The 19325-nt window shown below is 45.2% G+C and overlaps 1 protein-coding gene across 1 annotated transcript in view; it reads left to right on the forward strand.

Annotated features, from left to right (window-relative positions):
• Positions 1-1956: 1956 nt before the first annotated feature.
• Positions 1957-19325, forward strand: part of USP10 (ubiquitin specific peptidase 10) — a 63155-nt gene continuing 45786 nt past the window's right edge. The window contains exon 1 of the mRNA NM_001098924.1: positions 1957-2051. Within this exon, the coding sequence (NP_001092394.1) occupies positions 2031-2051 (21 nt within the window). The 5' untranslated portion in view covers positions 1957-2030. The remainder of the gene's footprint in view (positions 2052-19325) is intronic.

Here is a 19325-nt window from a genome sequence, read left to right on the forward strand (position 1 = left end):
AGCAGCAGCAAAGTCCCTTTAGCAATGTAAAGTCACATCTGTACGGGTTCTGGAGATTGGAAAGTGGACATTTTGGGGATGGGATGACTCTGCTTACCACACCTCCTTTTACAAAAAATTCACAGAAAGTTTACCTGCTGAAATTCACACAGCCCAGAGAGTGCGGGTGTTGGGATTTTATTTCAGGCTTTCTTTGGTGGGGCTGTGCTAGGACTTTGTTCCAGTGTGCCGGCTCCCTAGTTGTGGGACGAAGGCCCACAGCATGTGGGATCTTAGTTTCCCAACCAGGGATTGAACCTGTGTCCCTGCATTGGAAGGTGGCTTCTTAACCACTGGACCACCAGGGAAGTCCCTTTCAGGTCTTTCTTGACTGTGCTTTCCTCCCCTGGCTCTCATTGCAAGTATAGTAGTGAAGGCAGTGAAGTCGCTTAGTTGTGTCTGACTCTTTGCGACCCCATGGACTGTAGCCTACCAGGCTCCTCAGTCCATGGAACTTTTCAGGCAAGAGTACTGGAGTGGGTTGCCATTTCCTTCTCCAGGGGATCTTCCCAACCCAGGGATTGAACCCAGGTCTCCCGCACTGCAAAGAGTTGGACACGACTGAGAGACTGAACTGAACTCCCGCACTGCAGGCAGACGCTTTACTGTCTGCGCCACCAGAGAAGGGCCTGCTAAGGACTGCAGGGCCTACAATGTGTTAGTCGCTCAGTCCTGTCTGACTCTGCAATCCCGTGGACTGTAGCCTGCCAGGCTCCTTTGTCCATGGAGTTCTCCAGCCAAGAATACTGGAGTGAGTTGCCATTTCCTACTCCAGGGGATCTTCCCAACCCAGGGGTCGAACCTGGGTCTCTTGCATTGCAGGCAGATGCTTTACCATCTGAGCTACCAGGGAAGCCCAGGGCCCACAATGCTTGCTCATATTTCCCTTTTCACATGTATCTCCTTGTATTGAAATCAAGTGGTGCCACCATTAAAACAAACAAAACATGCTGTTACAAACTAGATGTAAACCACTATAAGTCATCAATGGGTTTTCATATCCCTCCTTGTCTTTATATATAGATTTTTTTCCTGTGGTTTTAATATCAGCATGGGTACAACAGTATTGTTTCCCTAGCTTTTTAAAGTTTTTTTTTTTTCATTTTTTTGCCAGTGTGTTCACACTCATTTAATTTGCTCCTTACATAAATCTTATGAGTTAAGAAATTTAATTAACCTCATTCACGGGTGACGAACCCAAAGACTCAGCTGGAGGGGCCGAAGCAGGTGGTACCCTGCATGGTCAGGTGGGGCTCACTGTTTCTGGAACCAATGACCCGAAAACTGGTCTGTCTGCACACATGCATGTAGGTGTGTGATAGGTAACACTGGATGCTTATCATTTGCCAGGCCCCAATCCTAAACGCTTTACGGGTGCGTTTTTATTTTTTTTTAAATATTCTCCGATGCCTAGTTAAAGGCGTGGCACAGTGCAGGCGCTCAGTGTGTTTGTGGAATGAATGAAAAGTGAACAAATAAGAATGGGTGGATGCGACCTCCATAAACGCAACTGCTCTGAGATCTTCAGCTCGCACTTCGGAGACCCCGGCCCAAGGGTTCGGCGGACCGGGCCGACCTCAGGCCGCAGCTCCCGGCCCGGACTTCCCGAGTCCCGCCAAGCACCGCCCAGGTGGCCTCCGGGGTGGTGAGAAGCTCGGGCAGACCAGGCGCTCCGGCGTTATCACCTCCGTCCCCCGCGCTTTCCCTCCCGGCCCGGCAGCTCGGGTCTGCAGAGGGCGGGGCCGTATCCGCCTAGGGGCGCGAGCTCAGGGTCCACCCCAGGCCGGCTCCCGCCGCGCACGCCCACCTGTCGGCTGCGCATGCGCAGCGCAGGCCCGGCGCGCCCGGCCTCCCCACGCCCCGCGGCGCGCGGCCAGTGCGCAGGCGCGGCGGCCGATGCGAGTGTGTATGTGCGGGCGAGAAGATGGCGGCGGCGGGGGAAGCAGCGTGAGGAGCCGGACGAGCGCCGAGGCTCATTGAAACGGGCCGCCATGGCCCTCCGCAGCCCGCAGGTAGCCGCCAGCCGGCGCCCTCGGCGGGAAGGGATCCCAGGCCGCGGGCGGGCGGGCGCCGGGGCGGACGGGCGGGCGGGCGCACCCCGGCTCTGAACGAGCGTGTGGGAGTGGGGGAGGGCGCCGGGACACGCTCCCCGGGACTAGGCCCCGAGCCTCCCGCTGCCTCCGCGTCTCGGCCGCCCTCAGCCCGGCCAGGCCCGTGCCCGAGCCCGCCGGGCCCCACCTCGTGGGGGCGGCAGAGAGGGGGAGCCCGGGCCGGCCTGGAGAGGGTATGGGGGGGGGGTGCGAAGGGGTTAACCTCAGGGCTGGACCGCGGGGCGAGCCGGCGGTAAGGATGGGGCCCTGGCCGTCCCGGGAGGCGGCCGAGGGGCTTCGGGAGGCCCGGGAGCGGCAGAGCCTTCCACGCCCTCCGGTTGCCTCTCTGCCCGCAGCGAACCACCAAGATTTGGGGGTGCACCGTTTTCCCCGTGGCACTAAAGGTTGCTTTCGCAGTTTGATTGACTCCGTTGCGGGGGTTGGGGTGGAGTGGGGTGGGGTGGGGGTGAGTGAGATTGCTGGTTTTCTGGCTTTTAGATTCAAGTGACTGAGGAGCAGCTTAAGGTTACTGTTGCAAAGGGGACTCGAAATAACTCGCCAGGACTATACTTTTATTAATACCTGCCTTTGAGTGACATGCTTTGCATGAATCCGTTTCAGCCCGTCTGACACTATACTAACGCACACTGTCAGAGCGGTCTCTCAGGCTTAGGGGCCACTTAAGATAATCCCGTAGTGGAAAGAAAGAGGAACGAGCACGCTTTTAGGGAGATAGTTTAGAGTTGAACTCAGTGCTCCCTACTCTCCCAAATACAGTTGCTCTGTTTGAAAATCAGCATGTGGTCTTATTTGTCGAGCTTGCTGTGTAGACCACTGATTTGTCGACTTCCACTCCCTGGAAGTTGTTGCACTTTTTTGTATCAACTCTGTGTGCTGTAGTATTAACTTTGTATTAAATATAGGGAAATGGAACGGAGTAGCTATTGGAAAACTGGTGGCCGGTAAATCATAACTCTCTCTAAGCAGTTGGTTTTTGTTGCCCTTTTGGGAATGGAGTAGGTTTTAATAACTTGTAATTAACGCGTGTCGCGGAATTTAAGACGCGATAATTAAAAAAAAAAAATGAGATCTTAACAGGAAGCTGCAATTTTGTTAAATTTTTGGCGCTTCAATTTGCTCTACAACTTTCCGCCTTTAACTTTTTGTTCACTAGTACGTCTGCTTTTGAAAGTAACTCAGTAAAGTTCTATGCACAAAAAAAGGCTTAGTGGTTGAATAAGTTTTACGTGTGTAATTCAAAGATTTCTTAAGAAATTTAGTATTTGCCTTTTTCTCAACTTAAATATTAAGATAAATAGCTACAAAATAGGTACAAGGTTCATTGTGAACGAATGGGTCATAGTCTTAGTGATTTTGAAATGAAAGAAGCATGTTTACGCATAATTCACTTCATTATCATAAGCACCCGTCGCAGGGCAAAATTGAAATGTTAATGAGCAGTGATAATATGTAAACGTGATTGTAATTTCGTTTGCTTTCCTTGTCCTAGTGTTTGTTTTATACAGCATTATTGCCTGCATGTTGTACATCTTTGGAAAATTAAGGTGGCAACAGTTAGCTGAACATAAATGTTAGCAACACTTTGGGCTTATTCTTTTAAAGTATGATTGAAATGCTTTTAAGTTCTAGCATAGAGAAGGTAGGAAAGGAAATGGTATGATTTCTCATACTTTTCGTAATTTTCTTTTTAGAAGAGTAGTAATGAAAACAGGTAATGAAATCATGTATGTGACAGGATTTAATGGTTGGATCCTGCATAAGTCAGGCTGAGCGTTTTAATAATTCAGTTTTATTCAGTTACCTCCTGTCCTAAGGGTACTGCCTTGGTCATTGCCATTCATACAAATACTGATGGAGCGATCACCCTGTGCTAAGCACGATGATGCATGTTACGTGTTTACTGTGGGGGTTAACAACCACAGATTAGCAGTCGGGGCTCTATTTCATTTTATTTTTTTCTTAGGTTTTTTTAAGGGTCCTCTTTTAAAATTGGATTTTTAAGGTTACAGTTGATAAAAAGAAAAAAAATATTTATTTGACCCAAAATATAAAAAATATTATAATTTATATATATATATACATACACTTCATAAAAAAAAAGAAAGAAAAAAAAATAAAACATTTATAGACTATATCCTATTTCCATAGTATTGATTGAACCCTTTTCCCTGGATTGACGTGAAACTGAAAAACTTGGAAACATTTCTAATGCGGATAGCTTTCAACACATTTTAACAAACCCAAATAATGAACTTTGACAATTGAGGTGAAAGTACATCTCTAATTAATATTTGTTGTCATGAGGGAACTGATGAAATGATTTGGGATAATTAATTTGAACTGACCAGTGCTGTCTTAAACTGGAAGAAGCGTTTGTGATCGTTGCAGCTGTTCTTAGTGAAATCTCTACAGTAACGCTTCTTACACCCTATTTGAATATCATGTGGCTGCTCCTGTCCTGGTCCTCTGCAGCGGGCTCACCTCAATCTTTTCCTTACCTAGGTTAAAATAATGTGGCCCCTTATTTTACACTGTGGGATTTCTTGGATCCAACTTTGAGCATATGGTAGAGTGTTACTGAAGCATTGAATATCTTTGTAACTGACAGCTGTGTTAGTAGTTCTCCAAAGAGAAGCATTTTTATTGGCGTTTCATAGTGAGCAGCTGAAGTAAATAAAATTATTTGCAGTATAGGATATCTGGAGATACCAGTGTTCGTTTGTAGAGTGACAGCAAAATCTTGAAACAGGTCCTTGCACTAGATATGCTATTTAAAGTTTGAGTTGATGATCTCCTCCGTGGTTCCTGCAGACCAGCAGTGGAGGTGAGAGCCCCATCCAGGGCCTCCCCTCGAGCTCTGGAGCCCATCTTGTGGGGACCAAGTGATGAAGTGATGGCAAGTAATAAGTGGACCCGCCTCACTCTAAATTCCTCTCCAGAGCAAAAGTTAGGACGTTTATTTCACATTTTTTTGAATGTAGAACTAACATGACTTGAATAGTGGGTCACATAGGAAAACTAAAGGAAGAAAAAAAATTCCGAAGCTTAATGATTATTTAATGTCAGGCCTAGTGGCACATTTACTTTGTGCTGTGCTCACACTATAATATTCAAGTAATTGAGAAAAGTTGTATCATTTCAACCTGAAGTAGTTACATCAAGATTGTTTGTTTGTTTGTTTGTGCTTTTACAAATGTCAGACATGCAAGTGCTTGCTGTTAAGAGGTCTGGCTTTTCAAGTGGCACATTGAAGGTGGTTGCTGAGGACACTTCTTCCTGACAATACACTAAGTATGAAAACCAGTGGGAAGCGCTTGCTTTTGAATTTGTAATTACGCTGTCACAGTTCTCTTTACTGCCACACAGGCAAGAATCACTGTGGCACAAAACAGATAAATCTGTTTGCAGTGGAATTTCCTGGCCTTGGGCCATGGGATTACTGTCATTTGTCACTTTAGTGCTACTTCAGCAGTGTAGATGTTCAATTCCAAAGACTTGCATGTGCTTGGACTGCAGTTTTCCTGTTTTTTGACGTGATCTCCCAATAGGTCTTTCTGTGATCTTTTCTGTCAGTGCAGGCTGGAGGAAGAACTGAGTGTAGGCAAAGTAAAGATAGCCCTTGGGGTAGGTTTATAGTACTGTTTGTTTCAAGGATCAGGCACTGTAGGATCTGTCGTAAGCCTCAAGGTGGAGTCTTCAGAGCGTAGACTTTGCATGAGTGGGCCACTTTCTATTTGAAAGCTCCTCAGTCGTGACCCCATTTTCAGCAGAGGACCCGAGAAACCAATAGCTCCATGCTGCTCCCTGTCTGGAAAGACCCTGTGCTCGGGTTGCCCTCTCCCGGGAGTAGGCTTGCTGAGGTGTAGAGGTGGAAGTGTGGTTTGGGGTGGGCAGGACACAGCCAGTCTTCCTGGGCATGCCCTCTCTGGCTGCCTTGAGAGCTGAGAGATGACGAGGTGCTCGGACCACGTGCTAGCCCAGGGCTGCTCCTCTGCTCTCCCTCTTCAGGCCTCTCCCTCCTGGGCTTTGTCTGCAGCTTTTTTTGGTTGTCATTCTTCAGGTCAGTTCTCACTTTATTTTTCTGATTATCAGCTCAAGGACCATCTCACCATCTCATAAGCCTACACTCTCTGGTTTAAGAGTCTCACAAGTAGTGCATTGAAAATGAAAATACCTCCTAGTAGAAAGACTGGTGCCCCACTCTTGTGCCTTTGGTATCCAAGTTTTACACCTAGCTGCCTGCCTTTCTCTCTCTGATGGTAGTACAGTTTTGTTTCCCCACTTGTACTTGTTTTATGGAGAAATGCTGCTTTTTATCTGTGTGTATTACATGCACACAGTTGGCATACCAGTGCTCTTTTCTAGCAAAGTAGTCTTTAAAGTGTCAAAAGATCAGCGTGATAGCTGCAAACTTATATTGTCATTGGAGCTACTGTGGAAAAAAAATTAAATGTAACTTGAATAATATTAGAGATTTCAAGCATGCCTTGCTGTAAGACACTGAATGTAGGGAAAAAAAAACCTTGCATTTAAGACTGAACAAAATAGAGGGCTTCATGTTACAGACCTGTTATTGTGGATGAGCTGGCTGGGGAGGGAAGGGAGGAGTCCCATGAATAGCCCCCTCACCCCCCCATCCTCACCCCTCTCCCGAGCTGTAGTTCCATGAGAGCCATTGGATGCACTGGAAGTGGTGGGGATGGTTTTTTGGACCATTTTCTTAATTTACTTTCCTCACTGTTCAGGAAAATAGACGTTTATCATTATTGTGAGTACAAGTCAAAAGTATTCTTTGTTTTAAAATATGTTGACTAAAGCTAGATCTCTGTATAAATTGTCTGCTGCAAGCCATGGGCCTTGTGAACTACATCCAGAACCACCCAAGAACATTTAATACATGGCTGTGTGTGGAGAGTTTTGATTCGGCTTCTGGAGAAGGAAATGGCAGCCCACTCCGGAGTTCTTGCCTGGAGAATCCCAGGGACGGTGGAGCCTGGTAGGCTGCCGTCTATGGGGTCGCACAGAGTCAGACACGATTGAAGTGACTTAGCAGCAGCAGCAGCTGGGCTATGAGTTAGTCTACATTGTTTAATTATTCTCACATAAAGATAGTATCCTTTTCTCTGGATATAAGTGATGCATTTTAAATTTTATTACACTCATTTAAATTTAGTTAGGGCCAACTTGTGAATTTATTTGGTATTCTGGTAACCGTCAAGAGCATTTCTAGTTTTCCTCCTCTTATGTGTCTCTCCTATTTTAGACAGTTTATAACTCCAGAGGAGTGAAGCAATGCCTCTTGAGAGACTTTCATCATTAAAGTATGTACTCTCTATTTTTTCCTGAAAATATCAGTCTTTTTACTTTTAACAGCACTTGGGAGGATATAAAAGAGAATTTGAAAATGACGTTTAATTCTTGAGTTTTTGGAGATTCTTGCCTGATGTTGTAGAAAACTTCTGTCTCTTAATATTTAAATGGTAATTCTCCTTGGATGGTTACCAAGATGTGTGTGTTTATTTGAGACCTGGAGAGTAGGCCTTTGGGGTAGATCTGGTGATTGGACAAGGAGGAGCATATTTATTATGAAATGAAACATTACAGCGATCAGCATGTGGAGTGGTTGTGTAGTTTATAAACTGCATGGTTTGTGAAGTGCTGTGGCTGGCATGATCCTTAAGCAACCCTGTAATGTATTCCTATTACACCATTTTACAGATGGGTAAAGTGAGACTCAGGAGGTTGTGATTGAAGTCACGTGGCCGTGAAAGGCGCTATCGGGGACTTAAGAGCAGGTTTTGGACTTCTAGCCTCTGTCGTTTATACTTGGCCAGACTGATAAAGGCCTGCCGTTTCACAGTGCAATTTCCATATGATAGTTCTCAGAGAAGGTTTATGGAATGACCGAATGAATGAAATAAAGGTTTACATGTTTAAGTAATTATTTAGAGCTGGAAAAGGAAATGGCAACCCACTCCAGTATTCTTGCTTGGAAAACCCCGTGGACAGAAGAGCCTGGCAACCTACAGTCCACGGGGTCGCAAAGAGTTGGGCACAACTTAGCAACTAAACAGCAACAACCAGTCTGTTACTAATTATTAATTGCTAGATTCTGTGTAGAGTGCATTTTGGTAAATCTTGTTCATTGATTTTAAAATACAAAATAAAGACTTGAATTTCTTTTTTTTTTTTTTAAGACTTGAGTTTCTGAAACAGACACATTTAAAGTAAAAAGTCACTGCCCCCTCCCTGATCTTGGTCCCATTGGTCTGTCTGGTGTGCCTTTCCTATTCTGACACTGTTTTTGTTCCCTTGTCTCATAATGCAGTCTTCTAACCAGATGGTTGGGCTTCCCTTGTGGCTCAGCTGGTTAAGAATCCACCTGCACTGCGGGAGACCTGGGTTTGACCCCTAGGTTGGGAAGGTCCCCTGGAGAAGGAACAGCTGCCCACTCCAGGATTCTGGCCTGGAGAAGTCCATGGACTGGATATGGGTAGCCCATGAGGTCTCAAAGAGTCGGACCCTGAGCGACACCGAGTGACTTTCGCATGCACGCAACTGTATAGTCAGTGGGCTGGACTTTTTGGAGCACCTCTTGTTTCTAAAATTATTGAAGCTGTGTATTCAGGTAGAATAGACTTTTTCTTATTTTTATTGGCTTTTGCCAGGGGATGGAGCAGATGTTCTGGAGGTTAAAGTGGTTCTCTGTGACCCAGTATACTGAGAACTGTGGAAGTGCTGTAGAAATCTATGACTATTAAAATGCCTGAACAAATTTTTTTTTTTAAGAAATGGTATTTTGAACACATTCAACCCCATAATTATAGCAGTCATGGTGTCCAATTTCTATATTGTAAAAAAAAAAGGTCTGATTCAGATTCACATTCTAATCTGTTGGTCAACTCTGCATTAGAGAAGACCCCTGAGAGGACAAACCTTTGGTTAGTTTGAGAGGTTAGTAGGTCATCAGCCTTGGTGACTAGTGGGGAATTGGGTAATGAACCTGGACTTTCTCCTGTCTTATCCAAAATCAGACTTTCCTCACTTCCCCACTTTGTTTCTTTCTTTCTTTCTTTTTCGCCACACTGCGATCTTAGTTCCCTGACCAGGGAGTAAACCTGTGTCCCCTGCAGTGACCTATGGAGTCCTAACCACTGGACCACCAGGAAATTCTCTAAAAGATGAAAATCTTTAATTCATTAGTTATTTGGAGGCAGAGTGGGAGATACATTTTGCTTAGTAACATTAAGAAAATAATTAGTGGTAAATTAAAACATGAAGTATTTTTATGTTAAAAAACTTAAAACTACATATTAATTTGATCAAAAAGCAAGTTAGACTGTGAAATATTTGAAAAAGATTGAGAAAGATTTTTTCATAAAATATCTGTCAATAAGGTGATTCATGTTTGGTCTGTCCCCTTTGTATTTATTGAAATACTGCAGTGGCAAGAAAAGAAAAACAAGTCCTAAAGAACTGGCCCACTCCTCATGTCTGCTTCCTCTCCCCAGAAATCATATTCCACCACTTCTAATGCAAAGTCAGGTCTTCCAAGGGTAGTATTCTGTGTCTTTGGAATTCATTTGTAATATACCAGGCACTTTTATTCAGAACTACATATAAAGGACTTTATATCTTTTGTGATTGCTCAAACAAAGAATTTTGGTGGCCAGGCGTTAGCAGGATAGAGCTGAAAAGAGATCTGTGCTTTGGGAGTTGACAGCATAGTAGGAGAGAGAAACAGGCTAATTGGTGAATCCCCTTTTTAGGGTGGTAATTCCTGTAACAGAAGTGTGAACAATATAGTAAGAAACTTTCATTCATTCGTTCAGCAAGTCATTGAGTGGCTGCTGTGTACCATGCACTGAGGATGGAGTGATAAGCAGAGATGGGCATTGTCCGTCTTACCAGGGAGCTTACTGTGGAGATAGACACCCACACTAATCAGATAGTCGCAGGAATGCAGAGGGCCATTCCACACTGAAGACCGAGTCTGGAGGAAGGGCAGGGGAGGCAGGAGACCGGCTCCCAGAAGCAGGGCCTGGGTGATACCCAGTCTGAGATGGCTCTGTGGCTGCAGGGCCTGGGGAGCCCCTGAGAACTCAGAACTGGGTGCCAAGGCGGTGGCGGTGGTGAGGCGGCCAGTCTTACCCCGGCGAGAGCGTGGAAGAGGGTGACGCATTCATGCTGCCTGCCCTGCAGAACCATCCTGCAGGCTCATGGTGGCCACAAACTTGAGCTTGGGGAGGGTGCGGAGGAGGTGGGGGGAGTGGCAGTGCTATGTGGGTTGGAAAGGGGAGCGTCAGGGGAAGCTGAGAAGAAGCGTCAGGAGAAGCCAGTCGACTCTCTTAGAAAGGCGACATTTGGGCAGAGAAGCTCAGGGATGGGGTTTTGTGGGGAGCACATGCAGAAGAGCAGAGTGTTTAGGCCTGCGGCCTGTTTGGGAGACAGACCTGTGCTCGGTGGGTGACTGCCTGGTGTGTAGGGTGGGATGCTGGGACGGTGTGGGGGGGTTGGGGGACAAAGGACTTTGGTAGTTCAGCCTTGGTGGTGGTGGGTGTCTGAAAGCACAGGCTCTGTGAGGGTTGCTGGCGGAGGTGGTTGTTCTAGGCCCGGTTGGGGTCCTCCCCAGGGTGGCAAAGGTGTCCTCTGCTGGCTCTCCTCTAGATCTCAGAATGTTTTTTCTGCTCACTTCAGCACCTTAAACCCTAAAACTTTGAGCAGGGAAAATGTAGGATGTTTGGGGATATCTGAGGCAGATTAGTGCAAGGCAAATAGCCCTTGAGTGTCCTCAGTGATAATTGGATAGAGTTGTTAGGGAAGTCATATGGGGACATCAGTTAGTTCAGTTCAGTTGCTCAGTCGTGTCCGACTCTTTGCGACCCCAAGGACTGCAGCACCCCAGTTTTTCCTGTTCATCACCACCTCCCAGAGCTTGCTCAGACTCATGTCCATCGAGTCGGTGATGCCATCCAACCATCTCATTCTCTGTCATCCTCTTCTCCTCCTGCCTTCAATCTTTCCCAGCATCAGAGTCTTTTCCAGTGAGTCCGTTCTTTGCATCAGGTGACCAAAGTATTGGGGTTTCAGCTTCAGCATCAGCCCTTCCAATGAATTTTCAGGACTGATTGCCTTTAGAATGGACTGGTTGGATCTCCTTGCAGTCCAACGGACTCTCAAGAGTCTTCTCCAACACCACCGTTCAAAAGCATCAATTCTTCGGCCCTCAGCTTTTTTATAGTGCAACTCTCACATCCATACATGACTACTGGAAAAACCAAAGCTTTGACTAGACGGACCTTTGTTGGCAAAATAATGTCTCTGCTTTTTAATATGCTATCTAGGTTGGTCATAGCTTTTCTTCCAAGGAGCAAGCGTCTTTTAATTTCATGGCTGCAGTCACCATCTGCAGTGATTTTGGAACCCAAGAAAATAATGTCTCTCACTGTTTCCATTGTTTTTCCATCTGTTTGCCATGGAGTGATGGGACTGGATGCCATGGTCTTAGTTTTTTGAATGTTGAGTTTTAAGCCAACTTTTTCACTCTTTTCTTTCACCTTCATCAAGAGGCTCTTTAGTTTCTCTTCACTTTCTGCCCATATTCTCTTTAATTTTTTTGGGAGGGGGGCAACTTTAAAAACCAGCATTTATTCCTTGATTGTAAAGAAAATATATCACCCATATATCATGACTCTGAGATGACTTCTGTTAATATTTTTAAATGCTTCCCTTTAAATTTTAGACATTTGGGCTCATTTTACACAATGTGCTGTGCTGTGCTTTGCTTAGTCACTCAGTTGTGTCCGACTCTTTGTGACCCCATGGACTACACAGTCCATGGACTTCTCCAGGCCAGGATTCTTTACCAACTGAGCCACAAGGGAAGCCCAAGAATGCTGGAGTCGGTAGCCTATCCCTTCTCCAGCGGATCTTCCCCACCCAGGAATCAAACCAGGGTCTCCTGCATTGCATGCGGATCTTTACCAGCTGATCTATCAGGGAAGGCCCATTTTATATAGTAGTATTTCTAGTAGTATTTCTTAAGCCATGATCCTTGGTCGTGGTCTTCTCAGTTGAACCACCTGGCATCCTGGTGGCCATCCAGACCCACTGACTAGGGACCCCTGATTAGGCCCCCAGCTGTGTCCCCTCAGCCCCCAGGGCCTCAGCCTGACACAGGTGTCAGAGCCTCTGCATGCTTTTGTTTGCCGCCTTTCCCCTTAAGCTGCAGAGCCCTTTCCCATGAATAGAATTAACTGAGTAATATTTTGGACATTTAAAAACATTTTCAGTCTAGGTTAGGTATGAACAACAACAAAAGACGCCAGTTTGTGGCCCTCTGCAAGATAATGTTAGTAATTTTAGTCCTGAATCGAGTGACTTGTGGAAACAGAACCGACTGAGGAGCCTGACACGTTGCCACTTTGAAGACGTGCCACCCTGGGTCTTGAGCCTGAGAGTTCAGTTTTGTTGGAAGTTCAGTAGCTAAACTGATGGACAAATTCCTCTCCACAAACATTTATCCAACTCTTGCTCTAAATTGTATTATATTCCCCAAAGCCATTAGAAACTGCTGGGTGCCATGTGGTGAGATAGGACTCTCAGTGTGGGGGCAGCTCGGGCTTCGCCCCAACTCCGTTTAACTATGACTGTCTGCCGTCTTTGAGAATTGGGGCATAGCATTAAGCCAATTTGCCATTGGAAATTCTTGCAGCCTTTTTTTGTTGTTGTTGCTGGTCATGGATTTGTCAGCTTTGAAGTTCTTGTCTCCAGTTTTTCACAAATTGGTGCTAAAGTAACACTCTTGGTTCCATCTTGGTTCTTACTGAATTCTTGGCTTTTCCATGCCACACTACACAGTGTGAGTTAAGTGCCAGGAGCACAAACTTTCTTTTCCATGTGTGACTGGAGTTCTATTCCATGAAAATGAGATAAGAGATTGCTTTGAAAAAAAAAAATCTTGAGCAGTCTCTTTAGTTTTGGCTGGAAGCTTCTCTGGCTGTAACTTGAACTTCATTCACAATGACTCTGTAGCAATATCCTAGCCATGACTGGTCTTGGACACAGAGTTGCCACAGCTCAGTTTGGAAAGACTTGGCCTCTCACCCCCTGACACATGTTGAACAAATGAGTTTCTTTTCTTTTTAAAATGGACAGAAGGTAAAATATGTTGCCATTTTGTTTCTTTGCCATTGATTTCTTTTTGGTTGAAAGCATAGATCTGAGTTAGCTTCCTCCCTTCCCTGTGAAGAAGGGAAGGACTCCCAAGCCTGTCCTGCACAGGAGCCTGGAGGGCCCTGTGGACTTTGGTGCTGGGGATGCCTTGTTCTTCCTCCCAGTCAGTCAGCTCTTCCTGGAGGCCTGCAGGCTGCTGGCCCCGGATGGGCAGAGTGCCCGAGCGGTGGAAGGAACGCATGGCCCTGCCTGGCGGAGGAGGGCACAGCACACAGATGTTGTCTGGCAGAACATACTTCTAGTCCTGGGAGTGAAGGTCAGGACCACAGGGTGCAGGAACCACAAGGCACAGATTTGCCCTCCCTAGACATACCTTTATAGTAAGAGAGCTGCTGCAAAAGAGGTGGGCTGCTCCTGAGGTTTTCAGATGGATTGCAGTTCTTGCGTTAAGAATTCAGGTGACCTCTAGGCTTTCTTGAAGGGTTTCGTGACTCTCCTTATTCGTGTTGTATAGTTTGTTGAATCCAGGCGACTCATCTGTATATCAGCTAATCTGTTTTGTTTCATTCTTTGGGCTGTTTCTTAACAGGTTTAGCTGAGATCAGAGGACCGTTACTGATGCAATAAATACCTTCATGGTAGCCTTCCCCGTAGTGGTCCAGAGCATTGATCCTTGGTTGACTTGGTCTGAGCAAATGCCTTTATCTCCAAATTCCAGAGCCACAGAGCTGTCTACCTTCCCAGGTGGAGAGCCTGAGTATGTCATTGGTGAGTGTGGAAAGAGAGCTTTTCCATTGACTTACTGGCTCAGTTATGTTTTGTGTTTCCTACCTTTGTCATCTTAGATATCTCAGCCAGTGTCATCGTTCGCCCACTGGTTATTCCCCCCCCCCCCCCCACTGGTTATTTTTTTTAACTCAGCTGTGTGCCAACAAAAATGAGCACAGATAAGTTGTCTCTGCTGCAGCACGCTACCCCCTCTGTCCACGCGCTTGCTCCCTGGCCCCAGGCCACTTGGAGTGGGTGAGTCTTCTCAGGCAGGCCTGCCTCCGTGCCCTCTTTATTTATTTTAGTTTTTCAAAGTGGACAGCTTGGTTTATTTTGCATTTTTCCTAGGACCAGACCTTATAGATGGCATTGTTGTTGTTTACTTGCTAAGTTGTGTCTGACTCTTTTGTGACCCCTGGACTGATGGGCTACAAATGGTAATATTTTCAAGTTATTGCCTCTTTTGTATTGTGTATTATTTTTCATTTGGCAGGATCATAATTGAAACTGAGAGTATGCTCTAAAATACCATACTTTGAAGTAATCTTAAAGTTGTTGTTCATTCACTAAATCATGTTCGACTTTTTTCCGACCCCATGGACTGAAGCACACCAGGCTCCCCCTGTCTTTCACTGTCTCCAGGAGTTGGCTAGAATTCATGTCCACTGAGTCAGTGAAGTTAAAATTGTTTTATGTCTGGCAATAGCAGATGACGTTCCACCATTTACTTCTGTTTATGTTCAGGGAAAAAGACTTTCTGACCTAATTGGAGATTTCCAGCTCTAATGCCTCTGTGAGTTAAGCTTCAGCTAATATAGTGAAAGAATGAAATGTTAGCTTCATTTTTGAATTTCTTTTCTGCCCTTTTTAAAATCGCAGCCTGCTGCACCCCCGCCACCTTCTTGCCTTGCTTTCTCTTCAGAGCACTTAACACATGATCCCCTTCATCTGATATCCTAGCAGCTATTTGGTTCATTTTCTCTCTCCCTTTACTAGAGTGGAAGATGAGTGAGGGGAAGGCGTTCTCTTGTTCACTGTTACATTCCCTGAGCCTGGAATGTAATAAGTGCGCAAAATATTGATGAATAATTTATGAAAGACATAACACAGTCTATACATTTAGGTAATCCCTGGTTGACTGTGGGAATGAGGCTAATCACCTGTTAAAATCCAGAATAACTCAGGTTTGTTAGGAAAGTAATTTGCAAAGAGGAGACTCGAACTGAGTTCTGCAGTGTGAGAAGTCAGCTGGGCCAGCTATGTTAGCTGCTGCTTGTAGCTGCACAGGAAGATACCTAAAGTGTTCTCACCCTGTGTAGGAGCAGGCGACTCAGCAGGTGACTAGGCATAGGAAACAATTGGGGCAGGTTCTGAGATGTGCAGTGTGTTGAACTCTGCAGTGCACATGGCAGGTTCTGCAGGGGGAATTCAGGAGTGAAGGAGGTGGGTAACGAGTGGCCTTGAGAATGAATGGGATTTGGGCACATAGAGAGAAAGGAGGAGGGCATTTGATGTGGGCCGGTGCCCCCAGCTTGGGTGGTAAACGGTCACCCAGCCTGAGAGAGGAGTTGGGAGCCCTGCAGTAGTGTCCAGGATACAAGGCTCAGCTTGCTGTAAGGAGGACCCTGGGATGCTGTGCTGCATCCCCTGCTTCTCAGGCTGACGCTACGTTAAAAGTCAATGGGGGGTCCTGTTAATGGCATGTTTGGCTTCTGTAGGTCTGGGCTGGGGTCTGAGAGCAGCATAAACTCCCAGGTGTGTCTGCTGCTGGGCTGGGACCCACACTGAGTAGCAGGGTCGTATAGGACACAGGGAGCGTGAGAGTGTCTGCAAGTCCTGGAATCGTGTGCCGAAATGTGTGCGTGTGCATCCTTGAGGTGGTGGGCCTTGTTTGCTTACATCTCCTCCTCACCACCGCCAAAAAGGCTAGGGGAATCACTGTCTCATAGAAGTAATGTGCCGATTAAACAGGGTCCTAGCTCCCTGACCGGCATCACTTAATTGGGATGCTTCTTTTAATTCATGCAGTTGCTGCTGTTTTTACCAAATGAAATCTTTTGAGCATTTTGATGTTTTGATGAGATTGTCCCAGGAACTGGGTTATGTATATATAATTCAAGATAATCTTCCAAGTTTCTCATCCAAGAGTTTGGAAAAACAATGAAGTTTGCTATTGGCATAAGTGCAAAACCTGGTTTTGAGGAAATAGTGGGCCTTTTGATTTTAAGGTTAAGTCAGAAAGTAACAGTGAATGAATCTAGGGGTTGGCAGCTTGAAATATGGAATGGAGTATAACTGAGCAGTCCAAGTTGAAAGTGTGAGTTCAGAATTCATCTGCCTAGTTGAAGCTGTGAGAGTAGGTGGAAGAATGAGTGGGAAGAATGCTTAATGGGAGAATGAATATCCAGGTGTCAGCCCAGAGGAGAGAGAATGGTTAAGAGCCAGAACCAAGTCCTGAAGAAGGTAGAGTGCCCTCCAGTAAAGATTATTATGAAAAGTGTGTGTGAGTGAGATCTTATTATTAATCAAGTGCTTGATAGGTTGATGAGCTTAAGGATGTAAACTGATTTGGTTTGAATTGGGTTATTTTTGGAAAACCAGAATGTTGGAGGCGAAAGATTTCATTGAGTCAAAAGAGCAATGGAAAATGAGTTCCGTTACAAAGCAGTGTCTCTGTGGAAAAGACATTTCTGAAAAGTTGCATTGGAGTGGAATGTTTCTATCAAATTATTTCTAGTTTAGTTGTGTTATAGTTTTTCTTCTGATTGTTGGGCTTTAACTTGTTAATGACCAATAAACCCTTTAAAAGCACTAAAAGAGTTCCCATTTTACAAACATCTGCTTTGTAGAAAGAAAAAAGCGCCTTCTCTGGATGTGCATCGAGCAGTAGGTGCTCTGAGGCCGTGAACAGTCGCCTCAGATTGTCTCGTGGTTTCTCGCGTGTGGTTTAGAGCCCTCACCGAGTATGGGAGCAGTTGTGCTGCCCCCGCCCCAGTTGTCTGCTTAGTTTCTTCCACTCCTGCATCGCTGGGTCCTGGCAGTGCCCCTGTGTTCAGTGATTCTCAACCCTGACTGCACATCAGATTCACACAGGAAGCATTTGAAATGCTAAGTGAAGCCTTGCTTCCCACCGTGGAAACCCAGAATTGTGGCCTGAGGATGCTCAATTGGTCCTCAGGTGTTAGTCAGGGCTGAGAAGCACTGCCTGATGCCTTTGTCCTGTACAGCTGACCCTGTTCCCTGGCTTGGTGACCTTCACCTTTGTAGGAAAACAGTATTGTGAGCTGACTGGGGTAAAATTTCTTTTCCAGATTTCTGAGCTCCATATGTTTACCATACAAGAGACTTTCTGAAGTCTTGAGTTTTATTTTTCTAATAAAATACTTTTAATCGTAACAGAATCTACATATGTAATTCAAGAATGGAGTTCAATCTATTGTTTTGGCTGGTCAGGTGAACTATACCTCCATAATTAGAATCTTAGGAGGCTGTTTTTCAGCAGGTCGTTAGGTGAAGGTTAAATTGAGAAGGTAAACAGTGGACCAACTCTTCTAACTTTGGTCTTCATTAGCAACCAAAGCAATTCATGAAAGGGAACATTCTATATTCTTTCTCCTTAAAATTGGAAGGAGAGGGGTGTGTGTACCAGCTAAGATGAGTCCTGTTTCTTACACACCTCTCTGTTTTTCAGGGTGTTTGACGAGACCATTGGCAGTGACCAACAGAGGAAAATATGTAGTCACACCTCTTTTGTTCCAAAATGTCTTTTAACATGGAGCTCTGATTAAGTGATGCACTTTCCTTTCTGGCAGGTGGCCTTCAGTAGTCAAGCTTTTGTTGGTTTGATTCCAGCATATTTCATTAAGTGAAAAATCCTGTAGAACAGATGGATTTACAAGTTTCTGCTCATGTAGCATTTTGTTTAATGCAGCCCTAGTTTTGATTCAGCATTGTTGGCACTGATTGTCTCTGTGTAGTGTAGGGTTTGGGTATGTCAGGGGATCTAGGCAGTTGTAAAGGCCAAGCCAGGCATGAACAGTCTGAGGTTGGAGGCTTAGAGAGGCTGGTTACAGTGATAACAGGCAGCGGAATACAGATGCGTGCACTGTAGTTTAGGTCGTGTTGTGTACCACTAGTTAGGGTCTCTGAGCTATGGAACATGAAATCTTAAAGAGCCCTTGTGTGTGAGTATTTATAGAGTGCTTAAGACTTCTGCTCGTGTAAAAGAAAAATGAGTATCGTGGTCCTTGATCTTAAAGAGCTGTTTTTATAAAACAACTGCCTCATCGATTTATTGATAGATGTGTGTCTAGTTAAAAATGTCAACCATATTGAGGTATAATTTAGTACAATAAATGTGCCAATTTTAAGCTAGCGCTTTGAGTTTTGACAAATGTATATAGGAGGGTAACTGCCCCCACAATCAGGATAGAGAACATTTTCATTGCCTGTAAGTTTCCCTTATGACCCTTCACCATGAATCCTCATCCCTCTCACAGGCAATGACTGAGCTGCTTTTTCTGTCACTATTATAGGCTGAGTTCCCGTTTGCTAGAATTTTCGTTATGTTTTATAGAGTGCTCTGTGTGTTGCTTCCTCTCACTTAGCATAGCATTTTTGGCATTTGCCTATGTGGTGTAGGAATCCTTCCTTTTCAGTGCTGGGTAATAGTCCATTGTAGGGATGGGCCACAGGTTCTCTCTTCACCTCTTGATGGGCATTTGTTGTTCCAGCATTTGGCTGTTATGAATGAAGCTGTTGACCACATTCACGTGCAGGTCTTTGTGTGAACATACATTTTCATTTCTCATGGATAAAATACCTAGAAGTAGAATTTTTCTGTGTCATATGGTGGATGTATGTTTGATTTTTGTAAGAGGCTGCTAAGTTTTTAGAAAGCGGCGGTCACCTTTCACCTCTGCAGCAGCAGTGCCTGTCCCCCTTCTGTGTCCTCACCCACACTTGACAGCATTCCCAGGAACACGAGCCACATCTGTGACAGAAAAGTGAAAACTCCTGCCTGCAAGCAGGGAGTTCTTAAGGAAATAGGCTTTAGTAAAGAAGTTTAAGTAGAAGAGAGTGGGGGCAAGAAAAACTGGGCAAATGCCTCCAACATGCTAGACACAGGGGACTTATATGGTGGTCAGCGATGTTGTGGGGGGAGAAAAAAATGTACTTTTACTAGGTTGATCTGACCTGATGCACATCCATGGTTTGTTTTGCCAGTGCCTC

The sequence above is a fragment of the Bos taurus genome, chromosome 18, assembly GCF_002263795.3.
Source record: "Bos taurus isolate L1 Dominette 01449 registration number 42190680 breed Hereford chromosome 18, ARS-UCD2.0, whole genome shotgun sequence".
In the NCBI taxonomy this organism is placed as follows: domain Eukaryota; kingdom Metazoa; phylum Chordata; class Mammalia; order Artiodactyla; family Bovidae; genus Bos; species Bos taurus.